Source organism: Antennarius striatus, chromosome 5, assembly GCF_040054535.1.
Source record: "Antennarius striatus isolate MH-2024 chromosome 5, ASM4005453v1, whole genome shotgun sequence".
Lineage (NCBI taxonomy): Eukaryota > Metazoa > Chordata > Actinopteri > Lophiiformes > Antennariidae > Antennarius > Antennarius striatus.
Window position 1 is genome coordinate 8,379,166 of NC_090780.1, and position 20,036 is coordinate 8,399,201.

The 20,036-nt window shown below is 41.1% G+C and overlaps 2 protein-coding genes across 6 annotated transcripts in view; both read right to left on the bottom strand.

Annotated features, from left to right (window-relative positions):
- Positions 1-8,068: 8,068 nt before the first annotated feature.
- On the bottom strand, positions 8,069-9,578 carry npffl (neuropeptide FF-amide peptide precursor like). Its single transcript, XM_068314293.1, has 3 exons — positions 9,378-9,578; positions 8,640-8,755; positions 8,069-8,240 (listed from the first exon to the last, which is right to left on the bottom strand). Exons 1-3 carry the CDS (start codon positions 9,522-9,524, stop codon positions 8,120-8,122), a joined length of 384 nt encoding a protein of 127 aa, XP_068170394.1. The 5' UTR covers positions 9,525-9,578; the 3' UTR covers positions 8,069-8,119.
- Positions 9,579-11,051: 1,473 nt separating this feature from the next.
- The window catches only part of itga7 (integrin, alpha 7), a 36,972-nt gene continuing 27,987 nt past the window's right edge, over positions 11,052-20,036 (bottom strand). For 4 of the 5 annotated variants that reach the window (XM_068314289.1, XM_068314287.1, XM_068314286.1 and 1 more), the window contains 17 exons: positions 19,905-20,032; positions 19,624-19,719; positions 19,430-19,491; positions 18,985-19,154; positions 18,740-18,889; positions 18,002-18,117; positions 17,456-17,642; positions 17,275-17,349; positions 17,006-17,085; positions 16,785-16,862; positions 16,332-16,434; positions 16,011-16,214; positions 15,599-15,715; positions 15,367-15,480; positions 14,873-14,971; positions 14,651-14,776; positions 11,052-12,953 (listed from right to left, as the gene is read on the bottom strand). In XM_068314289.1, coding sequence (XP_068170390.1) covers positions 12,798-12,953; positions 14,651-14,776; positions 14,873-14,971; positions 15,367-15,480; positions 15,599-15,715; positions 16,011-16,214; positions 16,332-16,434; positions 16,785-16,862; positions 17,006-17,085; positions 17,275-17,349; positions 17,456-17,642; positions 18,002-18,117; positions 18,740-18,889; positions 18,985-19,154; positions 19,430-19,491; positions 19,624-19,719; positions 19,905-20,032 — 2,061 coding nt within the window. In that variant the 3' untranslated portion in view covers positions 11,052-12,797. Of the gene's footprint in view, positions 12,954-14,158; positions 14,324-14,650; positions 14,777-14,872; positions 14,972-15,366; positions 15,481-15,598; positions 15,716-16,010; positions 16,215-16,331; positions 16,435-16,784; positions 16,863-17,005; positions 17,086-17,274; positions 17,350-17,455; positions 17,643-18,001; positions 18,118-18,739; positions 18,890-18,984; positions 19,155-19,429; positions 19,492-19,623; positions 19,720-19,904; positions 20,033-20,036 lie in introns of all 5 variants that reach the window. The other variant, XR_011035350.1, reaches the window with a different exon arrangement.

Genomic DNA, 20,036 nt, shown 5'->3' on the forward strand with positions numbered 1-20,036 from the left:
ATTTATAGAAACCAAATTCTAGTTTTAAGCGACATCTGATGTTACAGCAAAAAACAGTAGCTGCTTCTTGAACAGTATTTTTTTTCAATTCTCCTCTTCTTGGTCACATAAATTTTGCCTCTCCAGAAATAAAATTTAAAAGCTGCCACTTTCTCTGATTCGATCTATTGTACCCAGCACCGTAGATGAATTTCCTGATTCTAAAATTTTCACTGAACAAATTAAAAACATTCGTTAGAAGAGTGAAGAGTCTCCCACACTCACTGAAAGCATGAAAGACTGTTTCACGAAGGGGACAGAAGGGACACTGGCTGGACAACGCAGGGGTGAAAACAAAGATAAAAGCATTGGAACCGATGGCACCATGTAAAATCCTCCACTTGAGGTCGGCTGTTTTCTGGAGGGGAGGTTTGTACAGAAGTCTCCACTGTGGGTCAGGTCCATTTCCCGTCATCCTGTTGGCCCAGGTAGTGGGTGCTCTGTTTCACAGGTTTTTCTTGTTGATTACTTTTACACATTGTTTGTACAGTATTTTTTTGTTGGCCGTGTGCAGGCTGATTTGTCGTTCATCTCCGAGGAGAGGACTCTCCAGTTCTCCAAACAGGGGACTGATGTGGACCTCAGGGAAAGGATCTTTGCTGTCCGGTACAGTCCCTGTACTATAGTCCAGGAAGAGGCCTCTCTCCTTCCCGGAGAATCTTTGCCTCCACAGTTGTAGCACCCTCTGAGCCACCCTGGTGGACTGGATGTTCAGCAGGGAGCTCACAGCCTGGTAATCCGCCAACGCAGGCCTGGCGTTGTCCACCAGCTGCTGGAGGGTCATGGTCCTGGTTCTGCAAAGCGCTGCAGACAGCCCAGGTGTGGCTCCACTGCAGACATCCAGCATGGCTCCATGAACTAGTGGTTCCTTCAGGAACCAGAACAGAGAGTCAGAGCTTTTTCCTGGGCTGCTTTTAAATAGGGCCCATGACTTAAAAACACCAAGATAAAACGGAGGCAAACCATTTAACTTTAGAAACTTAGAGTCCATTAAAAACAGTGCATCATCCAGGTCCAAGTTACTCACACGTTTGAATATGCAGCTGGCCACCTCTCACCACGTCAGATCCGCTGGTCCGGTCAGAAACCGCTGGATGAACTGTAATCTGAACGTGGCTGTTCTACTAGTCAGGTGGATGAGGCCCTGTCCCCCCTCCTCTCTTGATAAAAACAACACTCCTTGAGGCACCCAATGCAGCCCATCCCAGAAAAAGTTGACAAGTTTGGTCTGGATTTGGGCTAGAAACCCTGATGGAGGGTCCATACAGGCCAAGCGGTGCCACAGCTGTGAGGCCACCAGGTTGTTTATCTCTAAAACTCGACCTCTGTACGACATTCTGGGGAGCAACCATTTCCATTTCTTAAGTTTCCATTCTATTTTTTCAATGACGCCCTGCCAGTTCTTCTTGCTTGTTGTCTCATTTCCCAGGTACACACCGAGATATTTGAGACCGTCAGTCTTCCAACACAAGTTTTGAGGAAGAACCGGGAGGTTGCCATGCCACTCACCAACAGCAAGGGCTTCACTTTTGTTCCAGCTTACTTTTGCAGCAGTTAAAACATTGAATGACTTTGTCAAATCCACCAAAACATCAACATACCTTTGGTTTTTGATAAGAACAACAGCATCATCAGCATAGGCATATAAAAGAATGCTCTCTAACACCAGGTAAAATCAAACCGTCGATGCTTTTGCGGATTTTACAGAGGAGGGGTTCCAGAGAGAGTGCATAGAGCATCCCAGACAGGGCACAGCCCTGCCGGATGCCCCGATGCACCCTGAAGGGGACACACAAACTGCCGTTAAACTTCAGAATACTCTGAACTCACTCTGAACTCACTGTACAACACCTTGATCTTGGCAATAAACTTGGTGCTTAACCCAAATCTCTCCATAGTTGTCCAAGGAAGCTGTGCTCAACACGGTCAAATGCCTTTTCCTGATCTAATGAAATGAGACCAGCGTTTATACCCAATGATCTGGAAACCTCCAAAACATCACGAATTAGGTAGACATTGTCTGCCATGGACCTGCCGGGCACACAGTAGGTTTGATCCCGGTGGATGACCTGCTCCATAGCTTCCCTCAGCCTGGTAGCCAAAGCCTTGGACAGAATCTTGTAATCGGTGCAGAGCAGTGACACAGGGTGCCAGTCCTTGATGTCCTGCAGATTGCCTTTTTTAGGCAGGAGGGCAACGGCCGCCCTCCGGCAGGACAGTGGCAAAGAGCCTGAGGCTAGACTTTTGGTGAACACTTCCAGCATATCACGTGCTAGAATGTCCCAGAAGGCTGTATAGAATTCGACCGTCAGACCATCGATACCCGGAGGTCGTCGTCACTGCATGTTCTGCAGGGCAGTGTGGAGTTCCTCTAGTTCCAGTGGCTGGTCGAGTTGTGAATTTGTCTCCGTGGAGACCTGAGGTAGCTCTGCACAGAACTCCTCTAACAGTGGCTGGTTTTCTCGGTATTCACTGTCATACGAAGATGAATAAAAACTCACAGCTCGCCTTCTGATCTGTCCAGGCTCTGTCAGCTCCTGTCCTGTGTCAGACAGCAGGGAGTGGATCACATTGGTCTGTCCATGCTTCTTTTCCAGGCCAAAGAAGAAGCTAGAGGGAGCATCCATCCACCGGTGATATTTTGTACCCTGGATCGGACCAGTGCACCCTGTACTTTAGTATCCAACAGGTCGGCTAAAGCCATTCTTTTGGACTTGAGGATTTCAGTACACCTCTGATTTCCTGTGGAAGCGCTTGTCTCTAACTCCACAAGAAGAGAATAGAAGAGATTTTTTTGATTTTTGCAAAAACACTTTATCACATTCAAACATTTTACAATTTTACATTAGATGAAAGCACTAAAGTGCTTCCGAAGAGGACGATTTTTTGCAAAAAAACCCATTTAGAACACTTTACAATTTTTCATTAGATGAAACTTCAGAGAAGAGAAGAGAAGAGAAGAGAAGAGAAGAGAAGAGAAGAGAAGAGAAGAGAATTTGAAATGTGATCAAATGGGATATGATGAGACAAAAACATGAGAGGACAAATCTTACCCCTTAGCCAGGGTGCCCAGAGAGTTAATTAGGGTTCAGGTTGTAACCCAGTGAAATTTAAAGATTGAACCTCTATCCTTTCATCAAAAGGACAACTGCTCTCTGCCCTGATTATTATTATCATCCCTGTACTCAATGAAAACCAGATTTTCAGAGACAGATGTGCGAACATAATTAGTGACATCACAAATAGTTTGGAAGTCAGTGCTGGTGAAATTTTCATCTATCAAGTTTGATGAGGGAGCCTGAAGCCTCAAGCAGACTTTTAGTCAGATGTTTTGTATGTCTCACTCATATGCGGGAAAAATTGTTAGCTGTTGTTAAAAACAAGCCACTGTAAAGTTATATAACTTGAAATTGTTTGATCATTCACAGGAGCACTCCAGCATGTTCCTATCAACACTGACATTTTTAAAGTAGACACTAACTCTAGTCTGTCGTATGTGATGATCTGTGCTTTGTCAAAGTCATGGCTGGAAATGACTGAGATCTCTCTCTCTTCAAAGGTGATTGCCATGAGAGGAAGCAGGAGTGAAGGGTCAGCAAAAGATAGTGTCAAATTGACTAGTGTGCTACATAAATTCCGTTTTGTGTGGAGTTTGTACGTTCTCCCCGTGTCTGCATGGGTTCTCTCCGGGTTCTCCGGAGGTGAATTTATCAGCTTTAAATTGTCTGTGAGTGTGAGTGGCTGTTTGTCTTTAATGTGCCTCTTGTCTGTAGTCAGCTGGGATCGGCTCCAGCAACACCAGTGATAAAGAAAAAGTGACTGTAGACAAGATGATTATAATCGTCTTGTCTTGAAGAAAATGGATGGATGGATGGATGGATGGATGGATGGATGATTATTGAATGCAGAAGGCATGATTGTCTGTGCGTGTGTGTGTGTGTGTGTGTGTGTGTGTGTGTGTGTGTGTGTGTGTGTCTGTCTCTCTGTCTCTCTGTCTGTCTGTCTGTCTGTCTGTCTGTCCGTCTGTCTCTCTGTCTGTCTCTTATAATGGCTGCACACTGATGCTTTTTCGGGGCCCCTGCAGACTCATGAAAGTCAGATGTGTCTTTCTTTAATTCAGCTGTCAGATCAGATGATGCAACTGCCTGTACAGCGGCACCCACACCCTGACTACATCCCGCTTCAAAGCGGTGATGTGTTGTAATTGTCAGTGTTCATCCGTTTGTTCATTCATCAGTCCACCAAATAACTTCGCAACCATTGCAGATAGAAAGGTGAAAAAAAAGCACATTACTTGGGCGGCAAAGGGGATGAAAATGAGATGATGACCTTGACCTTGAGAAAACTAGGTCATGGTCAAATTTATACTTTTGTACACTCAGGAACTGGATAAAATAGAAAGACGAGGAAGATGGTCGGCGCAGGCCTTGAAATTATTATTTTTTCTTGGTAGCACTGATGCTCCCAAATTTAGAAGTTAGTAGCACCAGCAAAGACTTTAGGAGCACCTACCCAAAAGAAAGGCGTACAGACAATATATGTAACATGGCATGTATTTTATTCACAGAACCGTCAACACTTTTGTAAATATGTTTGTAACATTAGTTGGGTGTCCTGGCTCTCAGTCCCTCTTTCATCCACCTTTTCACTGAAGGCCCAGCCACAAAGTTCTCCTCAGGAGGACCCCCTACACCAGGGGTATTCAATTAAAAGTCACGGAGGTCCGGTTAGAAAAATTTCCTCTTAGTAGAAGGTCCAAACCCAAGTCCAATTTGTGTCTTATAGCAGGCCACTATATCTACATTATCATTTATTATCAATTTTCAATGCAGGATATGTTTACGTGAGTGCACAGCTAGCTCTTCTACCTCACCATAAATAAAAGTAGACCCAGGCAAATAAATTTTAAGCCATTATGTTAGATTGAAGAACACACAAACCTGAGAATTAAAAAATAAAGTGCAAAAAGAGCTGAATAATCCTTTTTCTCGTAAATTAAAGACATCCCAGCCTAAAGAACTGAAGGCCTACACTTCAAGTAAAAAAAAACATGTTCAGAAAGCATGAATAAAAACTGGCTCTTTCAGGGGAAAATGCAAACAGAACTTTCTTCATGAGAGAAAGGGGCATGTGGCCTGACAGTCATTTACTTGTACACAAGTAACCTTGTACACAAGGTGCCTGTGCACACCTTGTGGTGGTCTCTGTCATGTGTGGTGAAAGAGACCACTGGACTTGATCAGCATCTTTTATTGCTGCTTATATGTCCTCTCCTCTTGTGTGTGTTTCATAGTGGTGTTAAATTCAGCAAAGAGCTCCTATCATTGTGAAAGAAGCTGACACACACACACACACACACACACACACACACACACACACACGCACACACACACACAAACTACAACTCATCAATGTCCACAGGGATGCATGGTGCTAGCTGCATCCAGATGTTAATATTTCTGATTTCCTGGTTGCTGTTGAAGCTGACGTTGGGAGTTTTTCCACACATCTCATCTTTCTGTTTTCCCCTAACCAAAATGTCAACAACAGCTTTTAAGCACTTATTCACAACTGTCCCATCACTAAAAGATGTTTTCTGTTGCCCTAAACTCCACCATGCCTTTAGTGAACATTTGTTTGCATTTTTCTCCTTCATTTTGCCCTCAGCTTCAGGGAAAATTCTGCGCAAAAACTGTGCTTTGTTTCATAGTGGCGCTTTAAGTTATTAATTAATTCATGCTGCGTATTCAGACCATATGAGGTAAAATGTTTTTGAACTGCCTGACGGAGGAATAAACATGAATTTCGTCCACTCATTGTTAACCAGCGATTTTCCTCATTGACCTCCCTTCGTTTGGAGCTATGCTGTCTCCCTTCTTCTGTGCTCCGCTGTAGCGGTAAACTCACAGCGGTAGCGATCTGTCTCACTTTCTGGTACGCTGACAGCGCAGGGTAGACAAACGATCTGATTGGCTGAACTGAGTGGAGCTATTACTGTATTAACTGAAGGAGCAGCGCCTGCCGTCTGTTGTCGCGAACTGCAAGTAAAAATGCGCCAAGAAAATCTACTCTCGTGAATTTATCATGGAGTGGTCACGGATCCGGACAGAACCATCACGCGGTCTGGATCCGGACCACGGTCCGCCATTTGGTGACCCCTGCTCTATAGAGAGAGAGAAAGAGCAAGAGAGAAGAGGGGGAAAAAAGGCGCACCAGATTTTTTTCCCTAGTCGCACTGGTGCTCCCAAATATATTTAGTAGTCGCACTGATAAAAATTTGGGCGCATATGGGACCAAAATGTTCGCAATTTTGAGCCCTGCCATAGAGCAAAGCTACTGTTTTGATCTATGAAAGTAAGTCACAGCACTAGCTTTGATCTTTGACCTATGCAAGTAGGTCAGGGTAAAATTTAGAATTCAGGGGTGTCGCGGGATGTTGCAGTCTGTGAATGCCTTGGTTCTAGGTTCTCTCTTTATCTTCATGTTGTAACACATTTCACGTAGCCTTATATTCTTTTTCACAGCTCACACGCCTTTCTCATTGAAATAAAAAAATCTGACCATTTTCTATAATAAAAAATGTAATCATTGAATCAATCAGCTGAAACAAATATTAGAAACTTGATGCCCTGACCTTAATGACGTAAAGGTCACTTATAAGGTTATAACTTATAAGGCAAATCCACGCACATTGTGCTTTAGCTTGCTAATAAATAGTAGAACCAATTTTTATCAGGGAGTAAACAAGATCACATGTAATGGTGGTCACAGATCCATGTCTATATTAATAGAATATGAGCTGAAAATGTCCAAATATCTGTTGGTTCATATGATGTTCAAATATTCAGAAGTTAGCTTGATCATTCTTGATCACTGTTGGTTCAACAGTATTTAAGATGCTTCGTAGCAACCAATTTATACATCACTAATAAATTTCTACAATATTTTAGAACTGCTGCTGTACTGGAATAAAATTTTAATACACTTAAATTCTTATTTTATAAATCTGTTTTCCTGTTTTGTTTGGTTTAATTATAGATCATGTAAAAATGCAGCATGCTGACAGACAAAGACGCAAAAATTTAAAATACAATGTCTCATGAGAGATAACGAGAAAAATATGCCCTAGTGTAAAGTGTCTTAGGCATAATTCAAAAATGGATCTTGATTAAAGTGTAAATGTTGAGAAAACATCTGACACAGATGCAACATAACAGTGACCTAATCATAAGTAAAAATATAGAGATCATCTGTCAATATTCTCCTATGCAGTTATCCTTCATTTTGCCTCCTGTGCTTGTAAAAGGGAATGGGAGGTCAGACTATTAAAGGCTCTTCCTAAGAGGGATTCGTACACTTCCCTTCCCAGTAATTGGCTGCGGAAACCATGAAAATGTAGAGTAATTGCATGTTGCTGTGTTTTAATTAGTGCTGGGGCTTATTGCATGTTGCATCCCCAGGTGGCCCTTAAATACACCACACACAAAACCCAGCAACCACTGCTCTGCAGAGCAGGGCTCCATGCATCCCATCCATGCACCAAAAAAACTAATCATGCACATCTATGGGTTGCAGATATAAAGTGGAGTAGTTTAACATCTACATCTATGTAAGATTTTTTTTGTTTGAGAATATTTTGCATTCTACTTCTTTATGTGTGTTGTTTTCTGAATTTGTTTTTGTACATTATTTTAAGGAACTTTTAATGTGATAAGGAAATCCCTTTCTCTTTCCTGAGTTCAGAGCTCTTTTATTTGACAAGAGAACAAATGAATATCAAAATATGTAGCAAAAGAATGTATAGCAAACACTGCTAATTAATATTCTAGTCAGGATAAATGAGACGTATAAAACAAAACAAAACAACAACAACAACAACAACAAATAGAAATGATGTATTTATCAACATGCAACATCAGAAACAAAATTTTTATCATCTTTAAGTGAACTTAGAGTAACTAGTAAGGCCTGATGGAGCAATGCTGGAAATGAGCTTTCATTATTCAAATGTTGTGTGTCCAACCAGCACTGCCTGTTGTTCGATCTGTTGCCAGGACTCTTTGTGGATCTCTTTGCCAGATTATTTCTTTCCAAACCTCTGGGGCACAGCCATACTCCAGATCTGACCGGGCGCAGCCTCCCAGTCATGGGAATGCATCTGATCCTCTGGCACCACCTGCCCTTTGGAGCCGCGGCCAAACCTGTGAGGGAGTCAGGAAGTAACACCATGGATTTAAAACCTTTTTGAAATACCTAATATAAAGGATAGATTTCAGCACATAGACAATTTTGATACATTCCATTCTCGAGTTAATTTATTCATATATTTAAATGATCAGAGCAAGAAGGATCAGTGCTACCTGTCTCTGCTGGGGCACTTTTAATGTTTTCTTCCCAGAAGCCCCTATAACCCTGACTTGTTCCTGGGCTCTGCAGCTCCTGTTTGTTTTATCCAAATGTACCTGTGAGCCTCCAGTACTTCTAAAAAGTAACTCAATTTCATATAAATGCTTTTTTGCAGATTGTAGAAAGCCCAGTAAGTGACTTCTTTGCTCCATGATAATTTTACACTGTATGTGTGATAATCCCAGACTCCTCACCTCTGTGGGTGATGGAGGACAGAGTTCCTGGTTTCTCTCTGATACCCGAGCAGCAAAGCTCTGAGCACCTCGGTCAGCAGTCGATCGTCACTGTTTCTTTCTATGTTTTCACTTGCCTGGAGCACAACAGCACACATACGAACATTAAATATCCACATGCACTGTCTCTTAGTTCAATGTGATTGAAGAAAGACACCTTGCACCCTATCAAATACACATCTGCTGCTATCTTTCTGCAAAGTGTTTTGCAGAACCCAGATCCGTCTGTTTCTGCACACCACAATAGGAAAACTTCACATTTTCCTCAGTGATTTGAGTCTTGCTGCTCTGTCCTGTTCTGGCAGCGTGTTGAAAGTACATTGGAGCATTTCACGCTTTCTTGTGAAGTGGAAGACTTTCTGGAATCTAAATTGAATGGGATTTTATTTGTTGGTTAAAAAATATTTTGCATACTTCATCACATGAAGGGAATAAAGGGACAATTTCTCTGAAATGTGTGTTTAGTTCAAGGCTATGAAGCACTTTTCTTTCACTTTGATACTGACAGTTTAACTAATGGAGTATTTTAACACAAATTACTGACAAAATATGCCCACTTAATTTTGCAATATTGAAATTTTGACATAAACGCTGTTGTTCCTTGGTGCAGCTACAGTCAAATCCAAAAGCTAAGGTAAAATACTGAAGTACTTGAAATGAGTTTTGCAATTCAAGTTAGATCATGTTGTGCTGTCTCACCAGCTCCAGCAAGTGGTCCACCGTGTTCTCGTCTGAGCCCGGCAGCATGTCATTTCTGTCCAAACTGCCGTCGATGTGAAGAGCCTGACTGATGCTAGCCAGCGCCACGACCAGAGCCAGGACAGTCCCCACTGCAGCTGTGTCCATGGTCTCAAACTGGGAGGAGGTCAGCTTAATGTTGATGGCAAAGGCAAGGAAGAGATTTCAATTGTACAGTGGAACCGATTGAAGTCAAAGGCTTGGTACCAAGAGAACAACCAAAAAGTCGTACTGCTTGGGGTTAAGTGTCCTCTTCGTTCAGTGTAATTCTAACTTCAGTGAGGATAACATCCTCGTTGGGTTTATATACACCTCAAGGTCTCTGGCTGCAAAACCCCCAGAGAGCATGAGAAAGATGTCACTGTTCAAGTGGGAACAGGGGACAGGATGGAGGACGGACTGTCTAATTTGAGACTTTAGCAGGATCAGGACATTAGTGATGACTGAGAGCCAGAGTGCCTCATTATGTGGCCCTTAGGGTAGCGCGACAGAAGCCTCTCAGTTATTAAACATATAAATCCCTGTAAATGGACTCTGATCCTCCAGTCCCTGTTGTCCACTGGTCTGAGCGTATACAGACATTTAGAACACTCATTACCGACTTAAAGACACTCCAGAATTCAACAGATTAAACAGGAAAACAATAATGAGCTGAAGAAAAAATGTAATGAACCTAAAATCAGACACAAGAGAATCATAAAAGAAATAAATACAACAATAACCCGTCGGTGGCCTATTACTTTTTATATTGTAGATTATTGCTTGAGAATAACAGCAAGTTTTACAGTGACGTGGTTCAGTAAAAGGTAAAACTAAGAGTTTGTTTCATACATTAATGTTTATGTTTATTGTGGAAATGTTTTTGAAAAAATGATTTAGTATTATAGAGACTACATTGTAGTGAGTATGTACGTTTACTTTCATACATACAGTATGTTTATGATGGTAAGAGTCAGTGACCGTGCTTTATGTATGCTTTCTCCAAATGTACCATAGTGACACAATGTAGTCATCAAATCCCTTGCTTACGCTGCAGAAGAGGAGGTTTTATGGCTGTTTTTCTTTACTTTGCTGATTGAAGAGATTTCAGAGAAAATCTCCTCCCAAAGGAGAGAAAACCATTTGTTAAATGTCAGCCTCCCTCCTGCTAAATTAACTTTTATCATCATTTGTGAGAGTGGCACCGGCTTCATCACATGGTGTGTGTTTATGTGTGTGTGAAGTATTGGCGTACGTGTATTGTAAGCCAGTTGTCACTCATTAGACACAATGAAAAGAAAAATCATTAATGTCAAATCTAGTATTAAAGAAGTATCTAATCATCACACACACACACACACACACACACACACACACACACACACACACGTAAGCACACACACGTAAGCACACACACACACACAAATGGCTGACCATGCTATGAATAACATCTGTCTGTCTGTCTGTCTGTCTCTGTCTTTCTGTCTGATGTCTGTCTGTCTAGCTATCTATCAGAAGAGGAATTAAAGTGGTAAGACTCATCTGTGATCAGGAGAGAATGGGTAGTGGGGGGCCTTTTTTAAATAGACCAGGGGCAACTGATTGGATTTGAAACAAGATTACCACAAGAAATAGAATCATACAAATTTATTCCACACAAATGTTTTTATTACGTTGTGGTTGTTTTGTTACAGACCTAAAATGGCGACAATTACACTCTGAATCACTGTCACTTCCTTTTTGTATCACACAGAAAACAATTACTGTACTATACTTGATAGCAAGAGGACCAGTTGTTATTTGCCTCCATCTAGTGGTCTCTATGTGAACTGCAAAATTGAGTAAATTACAAAAGTTGCTAAAATTCAACTGAGGATGACACAACTTTCTTAATCTGATGAGTTTATTTATTTACATTGTTAAGAGAGTGCAGCAAAACAATAAATTAAACACTGGGTCATGTAAAAATAGGGTGGGGGAGAGGGGATGTCAAAACAGCAACAGGAGCTTCATGCAACAAAGATTGTCCAGCAATACTTAATTAAAACAAGCTGTCTCTTCATGCGTTGCAGCCACTTCCAACTGCATTACTTAAAAAAAAAAAAGTATGCTTGCCAATATATTCTGCTTCTCTCTGTCCATGTTGTTTAATTGTTGGACTGATAATTATTTGTCGACAGACATCACACTAACTAATCAGATTTCATTCCCAAATTGCCTCCTGTCACCAGCTGGTCACAATCTGCCATTTTCTCAGTAAGGCACTTTTTTTGGACGAAGAAATGTCAGCACTGAAATTAATATTCTATTCTAGCCTGGCTGATATTCTTTGAATATGCATTAGTGTGAGAAGCAGGTTAATGTAATGCAACTAAAGCATTCAACAACTATTTATAAAAACATTATGATCTGCAGGAGAAATCTTTTTACATATTAAAAACATAAAGTTGGTGTTGCTCAAAAGCCATTTCAGTCAGATATGAGAATTATTAAGGATTTATTTTCACACCAAATTCACGAATGTCCTTATGAGCCTGGAAATTCTTTCAAAAATCAATCTTTGGCTCATTTTCACTTACACATGGACACACTAACAGTTCTATGGCCATGGCTGTCATAGGCTTATTCTTATTCAAGTTCACTCAGACAATATAAATATACAGTACAATTGACTGACATATTAGCAAAAATCAAATGATATTGACAAATAAAGTCCTCGAATAAAGATATACAAAAACTGTCATGTGGACTTATTCAGTGTTTTTTTTCTAGTCAGCTGAGAGGAATGAGCAAGCCCATACAATAACACATTCAGTGTTTGCAAACATCTCACCTCATTTATTGTACAGATTATTGACGTTTTCCAATGTTTACCACTGAGTAAAATAAACAAAAGAAATTGTATAAAAAATATGTTATATATCATTGGCCATATCAGTCTCACTCATTATACTGTATATTTGTGCATTCATGCATGTCTCTGAGTTGTTGTTTTTTTTGTGTGTTTTTTTTAAACGTCCTTTGATCTGGCAGTTGAGAAACAGCAGACAATGAGGTCCGTGTGAGCATCAGTGCTCCTTCTGCAGGCTGTAAAACATATTGAGCTCCTACACTTTTTCTAATTTAGTTGCTGGCCTTCAGTAATTACTGTAAAACACTGATGTGTATGTACAGTATAAATAGACTATCCAATCCCAGCTGTTAGCAGACTACATTCTGGGAGGATATAAATCTGTCCATTGTGTAACAGACCACCAATATGTAAGTACTGACACAGTCCAGAGTGCACGATATGTCTCAGTCTATGTGCACCTTTTAGTCCATTAGTTCCAATGCGAAGACAGAATGAGCTTCACGCATGGGGATTTGAATTAATTTAGTCAGTCAGTGCTATAGAGGGAGTTATGAGGTCCCGTCGCTCCAGTGCGTGGCCCATTCCTTTTTATGAACAACTCCTGACTTCTCCGTCTGGAACTGTGGTCGATCTTCACGAGGAATCTTCACCGCATGGTACTGAGGCAATTTGTCGTTGTAGTGGGCCCGCCGGAAGAAACCGCACTGTTGGCACAGGAAACATGAATGCAGGTAGAGGTGTAATGAGGAGGAAAGGGAGAAAGGAGGACGAAGGAAGGAAGCAAAGAAATTACATGATGTCATGCTGTATAGAGTCTATTTTCTTTTCTGCATCATTCCAAGTAAGAGATATAAAATGCTATTTATTCCACTAAAATCACATCATTTTAGGTCATTTCAGACAGAGGAGAATTAAAAAGTGATTATCTGATGATCTGCAGTCAAGGTGACTTTTGGATAAAAACACATCAACATGCTCTGCATTCTTTAGCATCAAACTAAGGTCTCCTTGAATTGCAAACAACCCCACAGCCAAAGTGCTGAGTGTTAAGAAAAATTGCACATAATACAAACAAAAGCACTCAGATTAATGACAGATTGATTCTGGCACCTGGTCAAATTAAAGAAAAGTCTTGAATGACAGTGTACAATAAGTGCAGTAAGTGCTCATTTGATGGTGAGTTTTTTCATAGACTGGAGCCAGAATGAACAAGTGTTGATTCAACTGTGTTCCAACAGCACACAGAACAGAGATGGTTGGATGGTGTTCAATAAGCAAAGACTGAAAGAACAATGTGAAGGAGTCCCTTAGAAAAATGACATAATTCCTCTCAGTGATTTAACAGAAAACACAACAGATCGGCATCAATACCTTAACCTCCTGTTTTCAGTTGAATCAGTGATGTGTCTTTTGGAGATTATGAAACAGGCTTCTTTGAAATAATTCTTTTTGTCTCTGATTCATGGGTCATTTTCTTGTCTATTTGATGTGCATGGGAATAAGGCTTCTTCCTCTCACTTTTCAATTTCTGCATATTTTAGATCATCGACTGGGAAACACAACCAACCCATCTAGCTAATGTTAGCTTCATTGACTAGCTTATAGGTAAAGTGTGCCAGCAGTATTCACCATTTTAGTCTATGAAAACACTTCATTAATGACTTTTTTTATTTAATTAAACCTTTAGTTCCATATCTGGCCCAATTATTCCAGTTAATCGGACAAACCCACTGTACCTACTGTGACTAAAAAAGGTAGGGCTAAAAAAAGGTTTGGTTAGTTAACCACCATTCCACTGTGAATTTTTGTTATTAAGAGTGCATAATTTTGTTTATATTTCACATTATTATGAACACCATCAGCCACGTCAGTGTGGGTCGAAGACCGAAGCGATCGTTGGTATTTTTACCGCATGGAGGGAAAGCAGGAGGGGAGAGCAGGCCAGAGGGGAATATTCTCTATGTTATAGCTCTGATGCCTGCTTCTCCGCCTCCGAGGGTTGGACCCCCAAGTGGGCACGGTAGTATTCCGTCTCATAGTGCCGGCGTGGCTCGCTGCGTTTGAAGAACCCAAACTGGGCAACAGATTCCCACAAAGACAAAGAGGACCCAGATGAAACAGAAGGAGACAAAACAAAAAGGATGACACACATTAATAAAAGGAAAATAACAGATGAGTGAGCTGGAAGGAATAAAATGGTTGAGATCAGAACTGAAAAATAGACAGAAATAAGTGGACTACTGCAGAAAGAGGAAAAGCCTGAGTAACACTCATGAGGTGAGGTGACAGAGATATATTTGTAATCATTTGAAATTATTTCTCATCATTTTACTATTTTGGGACACTGAAACATAGCGGATGTATTAAAAAGTGTTACAATTTCATTTAAGTATTGTGTTACCTTCCACAGTATGCAGACCAGTAGTGTCAGCAGTAGGATCCCTGCCAGGACAGCTATGAGGATGATCCACCAGGGGATCCAGTACTGGTCAACCAGACCAGGCTCAGGGTAGATCATTACTGGAACCTGCAGGGGAAGGGAGGAAGAGATAGAAAAGCAACTTTAGAAGGAGATTACACTGCACAGTGAATAAATCAGATGTGTATCTATGAACTGAGGTACCTGGGCTGCAGCATCCTTGAGTACTAGATGTTTGATGCTGGATTTCACCGTGATGTTTGCTCTCACCAGCAGCTCCAGAGCACTGGCTGCTGAAAACTCCTGAGAAACAACCACAATAGAGACACGAATGAAGATGTTCCTAACTGTTATTAATGCAAACTTTAACCCTGACATTTTGGCCTGTGACATGTGATCATGGATATATTTTGTGACGCCTCACATCCCATAAACCCTGTAAAGAAAATTTTGGTCTTCTGTAACCTCAACAAAGACCATGTCGGATAGGTGTTCCTTGCTAATTCTACACTGATGACTAAAGCTGAATATCATGATGGCAGTTTTCTTACTGCCTTAGCATTAAAGCTTCATCCTTTTAGTTAAATTGCTGCAGTTACTGTTCATTTAGTTGACTTACCTCAGTGTTCATGTGCCAGCAGCTGTAAATGTAATGTACTGTTAGATGTTAATGTGATGATGGCGGGGGTTTCTTTTACCTCAATAAAACTGCTGTTCCACAGCCAGGCACGGATTGTGAGAACAGCCTGACCAGAGAAGCTGTGGAGGGGACACTGAAACAGAACACAACGCGCCGACCCCAAGAGACAATCCTGGAAGAAAACATGATGACTTAACCAGAGACTGACAAGAGTAGCTAAGAAAGAAAATTGATCCACTGGGTGTGTTGAATAGTCTTTAGGTAATGTCTTTCCTGTTGTCTTTTTTTACCAGTTTCAATGACTTTCGCCTCTCTGAAGCTGCCACAGCTGGGGTGTTTCGTCCTGTGCTCCCTTTGGTCATCACTTTACCCTGGTCCTCTGGGTGAGAGCGACGCGTTCGTCCAGACTGAAGATAACCACATGTCCAAACATAGATAAATTGGAATCTAAAAAAATCTGGATTTTTATACCTTACAGTGTAATGGTGCAGAAAATAATAGAGGACGACTTTCACTGAAATATATTTGACCACCTGCAACCTCAAATGTTACTGACGTAAGGCATTTTCCAGCTCACAGTTTTTTTACTTGATGACAATTAACTATGACAGCTACCATCTAAACTCAATTATCTGGAAAAAATATTTTCAAATGTTGATGATTTATTAAATGTGTCATGATAAATTGAGATTTCCTGCTCACCGTGTAATTGGTAAGCTGTGGTAAAGAGCTGTACAGTTTCAGAGGATTCATAGCCCCTGATAAGGTACAGTGTGTGTCTGGGTGACCCTCAAACTTCATGCTAGATGGATAAAGGAGCCATTTCTCATTGGACAGTCCATAAGGCCACATGACGTTGAGGAAGGCCGAACCAAGTGTCTGCAGAGCTTGCCCAGGATTAGAGACCTGACAAAAACATACATGAAGACATTATCAGCAGTTATCTATGTTCATAATTGATTTTTGCCACCTTATAATAGATTAACTTCTACACATACGAACACCCATTGATAGGTTTCTTACCACAAACTCCAAATCCACAGGGCTGCCAATGTCCTCCAGACTGGTCATGGCGCTCTCTCCCTTCACTGTCCCGCTGAAGAACAGCTGATGGGGACGAGCAAGTCTGCAGTAAACACAGAGATTACATCAGTGGCTCAGACAGCTGAAAACATACTACAGTCTATAAAGGGTATGGTAGCTGTACTGTCTAAATCTAAACACAAGCTATGGATTTAGCATATCTTAATGGTTCAGATGCATACTCATTTTTAAATTCCTCTATCAAAAAGAAGTTAAAAACAAATCGTTTCCAACAGGACCAGAAATGTCAGGTTAATGTGGAGGTAATATGTATGAAACAATGCAGATAAAACATGACAGAGGGAACATCATGAAAAAACAGTCTTGGAACAGGTTAACACAGAATGACAGTTAAAGCAGACACATTTATGAAGGTACTGAAGACCTACTCACCCGATGACAGACAGAGGGAGCTCTATGATGACTTTAGCATAAGCAGTGACTGGTGTAAGGTCAGGCTGCTCACTGATTCTGAGGAGGAAACCATGAGCAAGCACTGGGATCAGACATCACCTGGTTTGTGTGCACTTAAGTAATCATAGCTGGACATGAGAGGAATGGGCCCATCATCTACTCAGCTGACATGTGTGTGTGGGGAGGGGGGGGGCGCTTACGTTGTCAATGAGAGATCAGCCGTCAGCTCAGTGGTCTCAATCGTAATGCTAGATGTGCTCAAGTTGATGGAAAAGGTCAGCTGAAAAAAAGTGAAATGATGATGATGTCAGAAAAAGCAGTAAGTCTAAGACGTTTGATCGTGATGAAGAGATGGCTAAAGTCAGATTATTCTGACTTTTATCACGTTGTTGGAGATGATTACAAAAAGGCACGCCAGAAACAAACCCACTTTAGCTTTGAATGAACTCATGCTGTTGCCTGTCCTTACCTTTGTATCTCTTTTCACAGGGTTTCCCAAGTCACATTCAACTTGGGATCCATTCGTGTTCGCTTGGCATCTCATCTACAATCAGCAAAAAAAACAAAAACCACTCAGTAAACTTAGAGATCTAAACACATACCTGATATGCCTCCACAAAGGTTTTTTTTCTTCTTCCATCATCTCTTACCTGTGGTGGGACCCTGGAGCCAGCATACGAAAGAGTGTCTGGAAGAGAAATGAGCAGCTGAGCAGCGTGGGCGTCATCTCCGTCCTCGTCGGGGTTCAGAGGGTTGGAGGGCATGTTGGTGACGGTGACCTCCAGCACCACCAACCGCTGGTCTGACAGGGAGAACACCTGCACATCGTACTCATCTCTGTGGAACGTTAGGGAGAAGTTATTCAAAAGAAACAAGTATCTGGTACAGACAATGTGTTACAGATATGTGTGTGATTACCTCGAGTACCTTTGACTGAAAATTACTGATTGTATGTAAATGTACAAATGTAAATAAAGATGGTCATAAACTACTAAAAATAATGCACTAATTTCTGTGTAGCTGATGAAAAAACTATGAATATATAATTTAGCAACCATTAATAAAATCATCAATATCAACTTATGATGGACCTTAGAGATGGAAGTTTATTATCCGCTGGTAAGGAGTATGTTTTTGTCGTAAAGACATGGATTATCGGTTGCTAGGCAACAGGATTGCGCTCTGGAGACACTAACTTTGGCAGAGGGATGAAGTGGTCAGAGTTCAGAGGTCTTGTTCCAAACTGGTAGCTCAGCCTCAGGTTGCTCTGGCAGATTTTGTCATTGCCGCATCCCTCACGCAGGAAGTTCACCTTCAGAGGGGAGGAGACAGATGAGCTGCATCAAAAAGCATTTCTGATCTCTGATGTTAAAGTTTAAATTAGGACTAAATTATGTAACATGAAAAAGGTGACATGTGTTAACAAAAGATTTGTTTTTTCAGTAATGGAATCCCCTGATTGCAGCTTCACCTGAGAATGCATGTATTATCTCGATTAATTACAGATTAAGCAAAACACACAAAAAAATCATCACCTTGTGCTCTGGGAAATTACAAAAGATGCTTTTTTTTGTTTGTTTTCACATGCAATCAAAAATAAAAATACACAATTTTCTATTTTAATCGGCTGTAGGCTTTTCTATATAGCAGCATGAATTAAATATGAATGCAGAAAGTAGATAAAAGGAGAATCAGCATGAGGTTGCAGAAGAAGATGCTGATCTAAAACATCCTTTAACTCAGTCTTTGTTGTTAATCATTCAACGTGTGCCAAGGATCTCCCTGTAGCAGAATTGTATTTAACTGAATGCTGTGTGAAGAGAACAGAGTGTCTCAAAAGGATTTGTTTTTTATTGTAAAAAAAAAATTAACAAAGAAAGAGATTTTTTAAATTTCAATTGTACAATACTTGTGCTTCTGTTTTGCTTTCAGACCTCAGAGTGAAGCGTGTTAGAGGGGTAAACACTCAGTATTGGTGCCAACTTCTCCAGCCTCGTGGCGCCTGAGTGGCGACGTGGTGGCACAGGCTTGATGGTGTGGGTTATCGCCAAGGAGATGGGTCGCAGTTTGTCACGGATGCCTTCCTGCATAGACAGAAGAAAAAGACCCATCAATTGCTTTGTGAGATTTGGTCAAAGAGTTCATTTGTAGTCCTAAAGGGTGTGTGTGTGTTACTGACATGTAGCTGGAAGACAGCAGTGGTGCACACAGGGTGACGCTGTCGATGCATGTCCACTTCTTCTGTCTGAATATACTCTGACTCCAGGGAACTGCGGCCCAGGAAATTCACACGGTGCGGGAGGCCCAACTTCCTGCGCTCAGTGTCAGCTTCAAAACGCACCACCAGGGCTTCAAGGGAATAAAACATGGGAGAGGAGTAGGAGAACCAAAGGGATTGAAAGAACAGAAATGTCAGGAAGCACACAGAGAGCACTTAAAGAGCCCACCAGGGGCCTAACATTTATGAACCCCCCCACCTTCCCATTTGAGGGAACAGCTGTGATCTTTCCAAAATAAAGTCCTGCAGATTGAGTTACTTCACAGTGCAAATAGAAATTATTCCTTCACTGAGAGACAGAACCGAGGTCCTATTTGATAGAAGAACCAAACTGGCCGTGACTTACTGATGTGTGGTGAGTAGTCTTCTGGATAGGATGTGAACATGAAGCAGGCTTTGACCTCCACACTAAAAACAGCAGCCAGGTGAAAGTGAGAAGTGTTATCTGTGTGCTCTGTGACGGTGTTGTAAAGCAGAAGAAGACGTTTTCTCAAGTTTAATTTGTTTTTGCAAAATGCTTGTCACATAATCCCTTCTTACCAAACTCCATCTCTGCCCTTGCAGTTATACTGCTCCAGATCAATGTGTTGAGGGTCAATAGCTATTTCTCTTACGACATGAATAACTGGTCGAGATCTTTGGGACACAAAGAGCATAAAGTGAGATGAAGAAAGCATTTTTTCCCCACTAAATTGTGCTAAATATGCATTATAAGAATTCAAGTCTTATGATAAGCTTCATATTTATTTGGTGTTCTACTTAAACTTGGGATTTTCCATAAAATGCATGTCATTCAGAATTTTCTATTAAAGTTATCTCACCTGAAGAGTACCACAGAATCGTTAAGAGAACCTACAGCGACATCTGGGTAGTGGTTGGTGTCAATATCCAGACCACCAGAGATGGAATATCCAAAACGTCTCACGTCAAAGTCACGACCATCCAAAACCTGA